Source organism: Emys orbicularis, chromosome 9 (genome assembly GCF_028017835.1).
Source record: "Emys orbicularis isolate rEmyOrb1 chromosome 9, rEmyOrb1.hap1, whole genome shotgun sequence".
Taxonomy (NCBI): domain Eukaryota; kingdom Metazoa; phylum Chordata; order Testudines; family Emydidae; genus Emys; species Emys orbicularis.
The window spans coordinates 105,906,767-105,919,631 of NC_088691.1; the positions used below are offsets into that span (position 1 = coordinate 105,906,767).

Here is a 12,865-nt window from a genome sequence, read left to right on the forward strand (position 1 = left end):
TATTGAATATGGTATTTATAATCCCAGCTGGCTGTGTCCGCTTTCAATGGACAAAATTCCATTAACTGGTAATTACATAAAATGTCCACTAGATGTCAGTCATCAACTAAGCATCTCTTTACCTGACTGTAACTCTTCAGTGTGTTATGACAATTGAATGTTACAACAGCCCTCGTGGACTATTGGCGTCTTGCTGGTATCCACTTATTTGCCCCCACTTCTCCCATTAATGTCTGCTTTCCTTATTGACTTTTAGATTTCAAAGCTGTAGTAGAAGAAAAGCCTTAATACTAAGGAGAGTGGCTTTTCTGCGAAGAGGGTGGAGCAGTAGTGTTAGAAACAAAAATAAGGGTTAATATTTGGCACAATAAAATGTGGGCCATATGTAAGTAATTTTCATTTTTAATAATCAACCACAAAGCTAGCAATCAGACCTCCTCTATTGAACCTTTTAGTGTATCTGTGGCGCCTCCAGTATTTTAAATGGAAGGTTTAGAGAGAAATGGCTGTTTTGTTCTGATGCAAACAGTGTTTTGGAAATCTGTTTTTGATCCTGATAATGGACGTCATCCCTTGAGATATGGAAACGGCTCAGTGCGTATCACAGATTTATACTTAAAATTATGGGATGATAAAGATGAAGAAAAGGAGAAACTGCCAAAAAAAGCTAAAATAAAGGAATCTCCCTATGATTAAGGGAAAGAATCAACGTACATAGTCCGAAATCCTCCTCGTCCCTACCACAGAGGCCTCTCTACAGGACTGCTGTAGTCAGGGCTCTGTAGCACAGGATGGGGTCTCAGAGAGGAGCTGGGAGCTGCCATCCTTTGGCACCAGGCATGCAGTCAGGAATACAGACAGCAACCCAGCTGGAGTTCAAATATCTGTGTTATACCCTCTGTGTTATAACCCCTGTACGAAGCTGGAGCTTCCCGTGGGCCTGGGGTATCTCCTGTAAGCACTTGTGCAAGCCCCTAACTCCCACATGTTTTTCATAAGCTTTTGTCAAGCAGCAAGACAAAGTTTGGAGTATGCCTGTCTCCTTTCAGCCGGTATAATACAGCCTTGAGAGCGCCATGTGCCCAGACCCAGTTTGTATGTAGTGCCTGCAGGTCACTTTCCTGTGCTGTCCCTTCATGACCCTTTCCACTGGAGAAAGGTGAACAACTGGATGCAGGGGGAGTGGGAGAAATATTTAACAAGACTGAGAGTGGCCTTTGGCATAGGAATTTGGGGTATGTCTCTTCATCACGCACAGCAAATCTTTTCTATATGTCTTTGCATAAGTTAATGTGTATATTCTATAGTCACTGTGTTCAAGAGTGTATGTCAGAGCAACCTCAGTTTTCTATTTAAGGGACTACACGGTTCGTTGAACCCCCCGTGGGGAAGGAAGGAAAGGAAGCGCTAACACCTTCCTCTACCTGTTTCAGCTCGAATGCAATGATGTGGTTCTGTTCTGGCGCATACAGCGAATGCTGGCGATTACAGCAAACACACTGAGGCAGCAGCTTACTAACACTGAAGGTGAGGCTTATCACGACTGCCCTGTTTGCAACACAGTGCTAAGGTTAATAAGCTTCTAGTGCTATCCCATTTGGATGTCACTTTCTAGTTCATTAGAATAGAAGGCTGGCTTTGGTTTCATGTTTTGGTGGGCGACGAGAGGTGTCGACTATTAAACTGGGTTTGATGTAGGTAGTATGTTAAATATTTTAAACCCATTAACAACTATTTTCAGGTGCTAGCTTGTTATACAATGCTGAAAAGGTTGAACTTTGTTCTGAGCAAGCACGGAGGATGCAGGAAGAAACGAGCACAAGTGTATGTAGTATAAAAAAATGCTCAATAAGGAATACAAGGAGAACCATGACAATACCTGAGTCTGGCCTGAGGAGATTATCACAACACTAAATTACTTGGTTCCAGAGCTGGAGTTCTCCTTCCACTGATTCCTCTCGGAAAGGGCATCCTAAGGCTACTTGTTTAACGTGTTTATTATTTCTGATGTTGGTGATGTGTATATATGAGGCTGTTAAAGCTGCACTGCCATCATCCTGCTGATATCACTCAGCTCTTGACGTCTCATACTTCCTACACCGGAAGTTCTCTCAGCTTCCCAAGCATCTGGTCTAGATGAGAACTAATCGGCTAAGACTATGCCCATGTAAAACAAGAGAGCCTGAGGAAATGGTGCAAGGAACATCAGACCCTTACACTTCAGGAACTTTTCTCAAACAGTTTACAATCTAGTGGTTCTTTTGGCTCTAGGCTCCTGTTGGATGCCCAGATAACAGTGGCACCCAAGAGTACTTTTGTCTACCTTCCCTGGTTAAAAGAGATTGAGGCTTTTTCTTCTGGGCATTTCACACACACAGTACAATATCCTTATGCTCCACAGGATTCTAACAGCCCTCCTTGGGGGAATCCAAGCTAGAGTTCCTTCTGGTTAGGTCCTGTGTATTTTAGAAACAACCTCTCTTTATGCTCCAAGCCAGCACTGGAGATCAGCTGAGCTATTGGCAATGACAGGCACTAGATTTGTCCATCTAGGGATAAAGTCTGCTATGTGGAGGGTTTGTTGATTTTTTTCAGGGCAAATGGCAGGGTTTATCTGTTTGCTCAGGCTTTCCCTGAGAGGCTGTTTGAGGGGAGCCTGTGACTCATGGCTGGAATTTCATTATTAGTAGTCGTCATGGTATTTATTGATTAATGCACAAATGAGAGTTCTTCGAGTCCTTGCTCATATCGATTCCAATTAGGGTGTGTGCGCGTGCACGATCATTTGAAGATTTTTACCCTAGCAACACTCAGTCACTGAGGCCCCCCCTGGAGTGGCGCCCTTACGATGCCGGATATATACCCCAGCCGACCCAGTGCCCCCTCAGTTCCTTCTTGCCGCCCGTGACGGTCGTTGGAACTGTGGAGCGCGGCTTAGCTGAACTCCACTTCCCTAGCTTCTAGTTTAGCCTTCTTCCCGGTCTTCTATCTGAAGCCACACGCTTCTCGGCGAGAACAACAGCTGCACTCCCTAGACGTTCGCCTTTTACATCGAATGAACGAAACCTTTTAGGAGGACGACCCAGCTGTTCGTAGCGGTGGCAGACTGGATGAAGGGCCTTCTGGTCTCCACCCAGCGCATCTCGTCCTGGATCACATCATGCATCCGTGCGTGCTATGACTTGGCTGGTGTCCCAGCTATGCACCTGACCGCCCACTCCCCTCGGGCTCAAGCTTCCTCCTCCGCCTTCCTGGCTCATGGACCCATACAGGAGATCTGTGGGGCAGCGACTTGGTCATCGGTACATACCTTCGCTTCCCACTACGCGATCGTCCAGCAGTCCAGGGGTGACGCGGCATTGGGCTCAGCGGTTCTGCACTCTGCAGTGTCTCACTCCGACCTCACCGCCTAGGTAAGGCTTGGGAGTCACCTTATTGGAATCAATATGAGCAAGCACTCGAAGAAGAAAAGATGGTTATTCACCTTTGTAACTGTTGTTCTTTGAGATGTGTTGCTCATATCCATTCCAAACCCGACCTCCTTCCCCTCTGGCGGAGTAGCCGGCAAGAAGGAACTGAGGGGGCGCTGGGTCAGCAGGGTCATATATCCGGCACCGTAAGGGCGCCACTCCAGGGGGCGCCTCAGCCGACCCACCAAGTGTTGCTAGGGTAAAACTCTTCCGACGATCGTGCACACAGCGCGTGCACACCTAATTGGAATGGATATGAGCAACACATCTCGAAGAACAACAGTTACAAAGTTTGAGTAACTGTCTTTTTCTAGGGAATACCAGGGTTTGTAAATGTGTCTAGATATCACGTTTCATACACTAGAAATTAAGTGCAATTAATATTTTAATACCAAATACGTAGGTTTTATGAAACTTCTGGCAAGATCGGCTTGGGAAGCTGAATGCATTATTTAAATTGTCATGCATGAACTCAGCCTGCCCATACCTCCCCACAAACTTCACAAGTCCAAAAAACTAGGAATTTTTCTTTTCTTTTTTGGAGGGGATGAAAAAAGTAGTGTTTGCAAAGAAGAAAGCACATTCCTTTGATTGTAAACACTTCCCTATCAAAGAATTCACTAGTCTTTTAACATGTATTTTTCACAGTCCGACGTTTGGAGAAGAATGTAAAGGAAGTGCTGGAAGACTTTGCTGAGGACAGTGACAAGAAGGTTAAGTTACTAACGGGCAAAAGGGTCCAGCTGGCGGAGGATCTCAGTGAGTAGCTGTTCTACTAGTATTTCACATACGACTTGAAAGGAAACAGATAATGCAGCTGAGCCCTTCATCACATGAAATTGTGATGCCTGTTTGCTGACAATACGAAATGTTAGTACAGATCCTTACCTGTAGGCCAGAAGGTCTGGGTCTTACCCAAAGTGCTGACAACACCATGCAGTGCTGGAGGACTGGTGTGTTGCTTAACATGGCATCCTTCTGATGAAACTGTAAACTTAGATCCCATATACATGTGTCATGGAGCTGTCAGGATGGAAGTTTTAAGATCTGGCTTTTTCTTATCAGGGAACAAAAGCTGCCTCTACTTTTAGGCTGCTTAATGCTTCAGATAATAATAGATTCTTGCAACCCTTTCTGAAGCACTCTACACTCTTTCGAGTATGGCACAGGGATGGCCCTGGTGTCAGGGAAATGCCTTTTGCTGGCCTCATGAAAATCTGCTCAGAATTGGCCTAGTTATAAACTGATGAAAATTGCCATTGCCCATCTGTTTTTCACACAGCACAGCTTGTTTTTTTTTTGGCAGCATACCAAAATCCTTCAACATTTCATGAGCACTGCGCTCACCGTGCCCCCGTACCTCGCTCCAGCAGCCTACAAGCAGAGCAGAACCTCCAGAAGGGAGGAAAATGTACTGTGCAAAAAAGTCTGATCACATAATTGAAGACTGTGTCATAGTGCACATGCACAAGGGGGCCAAATTCAGGTCACAGGAAACGTTCATTCTGGCATTTCCTAACTTCACGTGCCGGACTTCGCAACTTCATAACTTTCTTTTAACATAGCTTTTGTGTAAGTAGTGTAGGATATCGAGCGTGGCCTAGCGTGCTGGTCAGCGTTCCCTCACTTAGTCAAGCAGTTCTAATCTCGTAGATAGCTGAGCATATAATTGCTGCCGTATTTTCCTTGTATATATACATTGTTTTTCTTTAGCAAAAGGTTATGATAGCTGACAATGCTATATAAAGACAAATTCTTTATGCTTATTGTAAACCATAGGCTACTAGAAGGACCTGCTGTTGACACCACCAATCCATATGGTTACATTGAGAACCTACAGTGTTGTCTTTAAATTAAAAGTGTAGATAATTGGGAGGAGGGGGATTCTGTAGAAGGTGTTGCTGTAGTATTTTAGGATTACAGAGAATGAGAACTTTTATTGGATGTTGAAGTGGCCTAGTCGAGATCTTTTTAGTCTATTTCTTTTTCTTAGCATCTATGTGAAATAGCAGTGATCTGGAGATGCATTCTGGTTGTTGGCGCCTGGCTATCAACACAAAGTATCAGTATTGTTTCAGAAGTCCCCTGTCAGTCCTGCTGTAATGTTACTCTGAAAGTGAAACGGGCTTTAACCAGGGCTTGCCCAGGTTTCGCCTCTTTCCCTTCAAGCTGTGTAAAGAAAAACTAGAAGCTATTTGGTGTTTAAACTAAGAGTAGAGTCTGAGTGTTTAATGGAGAAATTATCTCCTTTATTAGTGAGGGGTCCTATTCATTTTCTGTTGGTAAATGTCCTTTTAATTCTCATTTTGCTGCTTTAATACCTATACATTATTTTTCTTGTTTGCAAAAGCTTTGGCTCATTGCCTGATTCTTTGCTAGCACTGGTTTATCCTTCAGTATTCAGTGCTGTAAAGCATATATTATTTTTTAGAAAATAAACAGTATTTATGTAAAACTATAATGCTTAGATAGTTTGGTAAATTAATGCTGCAAACAAGAAGAAAATTGAAGCCTTGAAGATGTGATGCTGGCAAACACTCTTGTATCTCGTGGAATGAAAAGAAGATGACTGTTAATGTTAAAAATATTACTGGGGGGAAGCAGACCCTGCTGTTAGAAATCAGTAGACACAAACTTATGTGCTTTGGTCATGTGAGGCGTAGAGATGGAAATAACCTCAAGAAAGTGACCAAGGAAGTTATAGTGGCACATCATCGTAGTAGGGAACAGCCAGCAAGGAGATTGATGGATGGTGTGCGAGATCACTGGAGGCCAGCTGCTGAGTGCTCAAAGCTAGCGAGAAGGCTTCTTAAAATTCTGCTCTGATGTCACCAATATTCAGAGATGAATCCGTGGATTTTTGCTGACTTACATAATGCTTAGAAGTGAAAGCAAGGTATTATGAAAGCTAAAAGCTTGGTACATACGACAGCTATGGAAGAGTTTAGTACTGTAAAATATCTCAGACCATTCTGGTTTCCAGTTCCATTCACCGGACACAGCCTTACTAGACTGATGTTTCTTGCCACAAGATACCTGAAACAGAAAGCAAGACTTCCAGTGAGAGAAGGATGAATTGTGTATAGGGCCCTCCCGAATTCATGGTCCATTTTGGTCAATTTCATGGCCAGAGGGTTTTAAAGTTAGTCCAATTCACGATTTCAGATGTTTACATCTGAAATTTCACAGTGTTGTAACTATGGTTCAGAGCTGGGCTCTGAAGGCAGCAGCCACTGAGCTTCCTGCAGCTAGAGGAGGTTCCCTGAGGTGGAGGTGGGTCCAATCCCTCTGGAGCTGCTGGGAGCGCCTCAGCTGGAGGCTCCTAGCTGCTAGTCCTGGCCAGTGGTGGATTAATGCAGGGGTCCTGGCCAATATGGGGGCCCTGAGCCGTTGCTGGAGCTGGGGGAGGGGGGGCGGAAGCCCCGGTTGGTGCCGCAGGGGGGGCGGAAACCCCGAGCCCAGCTCCAGGTCTGCTGCAGTGCAGAAATGGGGCTGTACCACCCTCGCTTCTGTGCTGCCTCTGGAGGTGGTTCTGATCGAGAGCAGGAGAAGGGCAACTCCTGTCCCTCCCCAGCCCGGCCCAGACTAACAGCTAGGAGCCCCCGGCTGGGGCACTCCCAGCAGCATGCGGAGATCGGAATTCATTGGGCAGGGCTTATTTCACAGTCCGTGACACGTTTTTCACGGCCTTGAAATCAGGGGTTTGGAGCGGAGCCCGGAGCTGGAGTGCAGAGCAGCTCCAGAGCAGTGGAGCTGCAGGTTTTTGCCTGGAGCGGAGCCGGAGCACAGCTCCAAAGCCCTGCTTGAAATTGGTAGGGCCTTACGTATATATTATTAATTCAATACATGAATAGCAGTGGGTATCCAGTAGATTATATTCCATAAAATAAAATGTAGCAACAAAAAATTCCCAAGTGTGTTTCTTGCAGGTCACGGACACTAACGACAAGTGGGTTTTTTTATTAACTAATCCTCATCCAGTGCCCAGTTACAGTGAAAGATGATGTATGCTGACATGTTCTGTTTTATTGTACCTTTGGGAAGATTTTAAAACCATCAGTGCTTGGCTCCGCAGTCCATTCAGAAACATTCTCCTCACTCTCTTGTGCAAGCTTTTATTGCTAAGTGGTACTAATTTTATGAGCAGATGATTGAGAGAAGACTTCTTGGCTTTCTCCTTAGTGTACAGAGAATGCTTTTCTTTGTTGCAATTTTCATACACCTGAGAGATCCTTTCTGATAACACCGGGCATTGAAGTCTCAGTGGAACCTACAAGTAATCTCCTCCTTAAGCATGGAGTGGCAATTAGAACTCCACTACTTCAGGAAAGGAAATCCTCACTCTCGCAATCCACACTCATTAAATGTTTGGATTTTAATTCGCCAACTGAGATTTAGCTTCCTAGTTTGAAGCTCTACTTGTAAACGAAGTCTAGATTATTTAAATACCCTTGACATGTCAGGACTTGTCTCCTGATAACAGAAGTCAAGCAGTGTTGCTATGCTACGTCAAATTTTTACCACCAAAGCATTGAAAGTGTTTTATTGTTTGGTTTGTTTTTGCCCTGAGATGCCAGTTGATGGCATGTTAAGTATTCTAGCTTGGGTGACACAGCCTCATAATGGGACTACATCTAAACCACAAATTTTCTCATTTGATGCATGTTTTTATTGCATGTATTCTAAATCCTGGAATGGAACTTTTAATTCTACATGTTTCATTAATATCACTCAGGCCCTGAATCTAACACTTTCCCCGGATGTTACTTTCCACATTTTATTTATAGACATTCCAAAGCCTGTTCATAAACTGATTCCTTACACAGCTTAGCACAAACTGTATAAAATATAGATGGTTCTGAAGGTTGTACTGAAGATCTTTTTAGGGGGGGAAAGTATGCGTGTGTGTGCGTGCGTCGTGTGTACATTCATTTCAAAGAAATGCCAAATAGTCATATTATTATTTGGAATGTAAATAGTGTTAAATTAATAACGTGAAATCCTAGGACCAGAAACACCTGGAAGAAGGGGACAAAGAGGGAGAAAAGTAATTGACTGGGGGAAATGTGCTTTAATATATCTTTAAAAAATGCCTTGTATATAGATGGACGTAGAAGTTTGACTTGTGTTACCTTGAACAAAACACTAAAATTATTTGCCACCGGAAAGCCACAGTTTTAGACATGCTCATTATTTTGTGTAATATTTACAAACAGGAGGAAGCTGCATGGGTCGTCTAGGTCTGTCTTGTTCCCTGTCTAATTAGGCACTTACGATGCTTCTGGATTACAAATTCAGCAGTTGGTGGGACCCGTTGTCAACTCACTTGTCCCCTAACTCCTTAACAACATGATTGCGATTTGTAGCATAGCTAGGACCTTACCTGTGTTTTTGTAGCTTGACTAAAAACACATCCAAATCTTTAGCCTATCTGTAGGATGCTTTTGAAGTCCCGTCTGTGTTACCAAAAATGCAACTGTCTTGTAATTGAGTCCTCTGACTTGCTCATATTTGTAGTTCAGATGGAGCCCAAGTGGCACAATAGTAAGTTTCCCTTATGAAACACGGATTCCATAGCGACCCTTAGATTCACACCTGACAGCTCCTTAAATCTGTACTTTATATGCAGGATCTACTTGCATCGGTATGGAGGGGTAGGAATTAAAGCAGTAATGTTTAAAAATGTTATATAAAGTACATTTTGCACTCTTAAAAGTGCACCTTGTCAGTCTCTTCCTCCCTCCCATTGTTGCCTTCATTTTTAAGTCTCTGCTTTGGGCACGAAAGGAGTCCTGTAGCATCTATTGATAGCAAAGTAAAATCCATCCTGCCTAAGGCTGCAGCTGCACAGAGAACTTTTGTGTTTACTGTTAAAGTTCTAGCCTGATTTCTGCTGTTTAAATGAAGAAGAGCGACATATTGTTACCTGTACGGTTACAGCATGGAAAAGGGCTAGTCTATGAATCTCCTTGAATAGAATATATACCGTATATACTTGATCATAAGCCGGTTCGTTTATAAGCTGACCCCCTCCCAAGATGGATAAGTAAAAATGGAAATATTTTATAACCCGTTCATAAGCCGACCCTATAATTCAGGGGTCAGCAAACTTTGGCTCCCGGGCCATCAGGATAATGGCGCTGGTGAGCTGAGATGGTTTGTTTACCTTGACCATCCGGAGGCACGGAGGTAAACCTAAATAAACAAAGTGTCCTGGCGCGCCAGCTGCTTAACCTGACGCGCCAGGACAGCAACTGGTGGGGAAATTTTTTGGGGGGGAGAAGCTGGGAGTCGGGAGTAACCCTTGTGACCATCCCCCACATGACCCCACCCCTAGCCCGGGACCCCCACACTCTCCCCATCCCATCCCTTCCCACCTTATCTGGGGAGGGCCAGGGGAGGATGTCTCTGGCCTGGCTGGAGCTGCTCCGGCAGGCTGGGTAGCGCGGCCGCAGCCTGCTCCGGCGGGCCAGACCGGGTGGCACGGCCACAGCATGTTCCAGTGGGCTGGGCCTGGTGGCACAGCCGCAGCGTTCTCCGGCGCCCGGGCGGCCCAGCCACAGCCTGCTCTGGGGGTGGGGCCGAGCAGCAGGGCTGCAGCCTGCCAGCCCCGGAGCTGCAGCTGCTGGGGAGGCTGGGGGGAGAGCAGCGTGGCCAGAAGCGGAGAGATTCTGGCTCCGCCTCTTCCCTTCTGTCTCTGCTGGCTGTACGGCCTCTCCTTGCTCCCTCTGTTGGGCGGAGGGGCTGTGTCCCACCTCTCCCTCTCTATCCCCGTTCATAAGCCGACACCCTTCTCCGGTGCTTAAAAATTCGGCTTATGAACGAATATATATGATAATCTTTTATGTTTTACCCATACATAGTGATTTCTACTGCATTTCTGCTTTACTTTACTTTCATTAAACTAGTTAATGCTGTACACTTCAGTATATTGTTTCTCTGTTGGCCTTACTGAACTTTGTTAAATTCAAAAAGAGAGCAAATAACTACTCAAAATGTTAAAACTTGTAGGCCTGCTAGTGTATTTTTGTCATTAGGGAGTTGTTAGTGGTTAGTTGCTTACTGGGTCCTGTTGCCATCGAAAAGCTTTTTGATGGCACCAGTAAAAGTGGTAAGTAATTGCTAAAGGGTCTGATGCTTGGTGCAGGCTTTCAGACCTTTTCTGCTGGTTTAATTAGAAGAACCTGCATCTCTGCAGTGCTGTTGTCCAGAATCAGACCACAGATTTGTATCCTACGTGGTAAAGAAAAGAATGCAGGTGAATGACTTTGATCTTGCACTGTAATGCAGAATTCCCTTGATTTTGTAATTTATTTCCTAAAACAAAATACATGACCATTACTTTAGCAAACAGAATCTGTAACTGTACAGAAGATCAATGCTGTGAGGGTGGCTTTCATCTTCCAACAAAACGCTTCCTGACATAGATGTTCTTTGCTGTTGAGTTTCCCAGTGAAGTGGGTCCCAGAAATATTTAACTGTTTCGAGAGTTCCACTCTGTCTGACTGATTTCTTTTAGAATTTCAGTCAAAATAATTCAAAATATAAAGGGCCAAAGTAAATTTCCTGACTAACATGAACTTCATGCTGCAGCTAAGTTGCTGTGCAGCTTTCTAACACAAGATGGCAACATCCAGCCTGTGTGGCAGCACTCCGAAGGATCAGCAAGCAGGAGTCATGCCATGCCAGGCGTCCGGGCTCTGTTTACTCTTCTTTACTGTTTGATGCCTACGCATTGTCCAGGCAGCAGGCGTTCGTTTCTCGGATCGTAGGGCTGTTTCCTTTGGGAGGATACAGCACTTGTCTGGGCTTGCCTCTTATTTTCTACTCTCTTACTCAGCAGTTTGCACTGCTTAGAAATGACGGTGAAACTTTAGCTACATGGCCAAATTCTTAACCACAGCTGGATTGCAAGGTTTGGCTTTACAAAGCAATTTCAATAAGTAGCAATTATTATGAATTATCATCATATTATAAATCGAAAGAAAAAAAATCTTGCAAATCATTTGGAAAATAACCACACAGAGCAGTGCATGAGGCTCTTTTTCACTTCTGAAGCTCCGTAAGTGAGTATAGACATAGATTGTTGTGGGTGCTACTACAATGTAAGTGCTGTCAATGCAAACAGGAAGATACAGAGTGAAATCCTGGCCCCATTGAAATCAGTGCAAAGATTTCGCCCCAGTCTCTGCTCAAAGAAACTTAATATGGATCTCAGGGTGTCCTTTCTTTTAAAGAGCTTAACTATGAATTCTGCTTAACAAAAACCCAAACCACTTTTCTTCAAAATCCAGGTTCTGCACAGTATATGTGCATGTAAGAATTATATAATATGCAACGCATCTTCCTGCAGTTCTGTGTGTGCTATTCATCCAACATTCTGCTCCCTCATAATTCAGGTATTTTAACAAACAAACAAACCCTAAAACAGAACTAAAACCCCATGCAGATCTACTATTTGTGAAGTGGGAGTAGTGGCAGGGACGCAGAAGGAGGGCAAGGGATCAGCAGAATACTGAGGGAAACCTGACTCTTAAATAACCAAGTATGACTGTGGAAGGGTCAGCCCCCAAGTCAGTTTGTCAGCACATAAGGTATTGACACCTGTGCAGGTGTCACAGACTAGTCAGGACTTCTTTCTACACAAAGGCCTATTGAAATGGAGGAAGGCAGTTGAATGTGCAGAAAAAGAAATTCCTACCTTAGGGCGATTTTCTTAAATTCTGTCATAGTTCTAAAATGTAATCTTGATGCACAGAATTAGCTGTAATTATTTTCTTCTAAAGGTCAAAGTGTATCAAGACTAACTAAACTAGTGTTCCGAAAAACTCTTCTGCTTTTTATATCTAAGGCTAACACTGGGATTTGTTGCCTGTTGAAGTCACTGTATTACTTTTTTACTGTGATGTGAATTCATTAGAATTGGATTTAAGCCTCTGTTGCATTTTATTTTGGAAGTGTCCTTTTAGTGTGCCTGATTTATGTTGGTTGAATATTGGACGTCCTTCGCATGCCATCTTAGTTCAGTTGCAAATCTATGTACAGTTTCTCACCAGATTAGACTGGTAATTAAAATACAGAGATTGTTGTGGAGCCAGTATTTGGAGTTTATGGGTCATATATGGCCATTTGTTAGATTCCACTCAAATAAGGGTGTTCCTGGGGTCTGTGGAATGTCTGCTTATAACAGTGTGGTTAAAGACGCACCTGTTTTTAATGTCATACATTTAAGTGGAGCTGGGTGCCAGAGTCCATTAGCACTAATTTGGGGGCCGCTGTAGCATAGTACTGCATGGTGACGTTATTTTCTTCATTGCTATGAGCTGCAGAATGAAAATGCTGCATGAAACTAATTTTAGAGTGTGGAGTTGACTATCCCAAATTTGTGTTTCACT

General features: G+C 43.9%; 1 protein-coding gene across 1 annotated transcript in view; it reads left to right on the forward strand.

Annotated features, from left to right (window-relative positions):
- OPA1 (OPA1 mitochondrial dynamin like GTPase) overlaps positions 1-12,865 on the forward strand; it is an 88,660-nt gene that overhangs the window by 59,655 nt on the left and 16,140 nt on the right. Inside the window, exons 27-28 of the mRNA XM_065410326.1 lie at positions 1,434-1,527; positions 4,119-4,229. Coding sequence (XP_065266398.1) covers positions 1,434-1,527; positions 4,119-4,229 — 205 coding nt within the window. The remainder of the gene's footprint in view (positions 1-1,433; positions 1,528-4,118; positions 4,230-12,865) is intronic.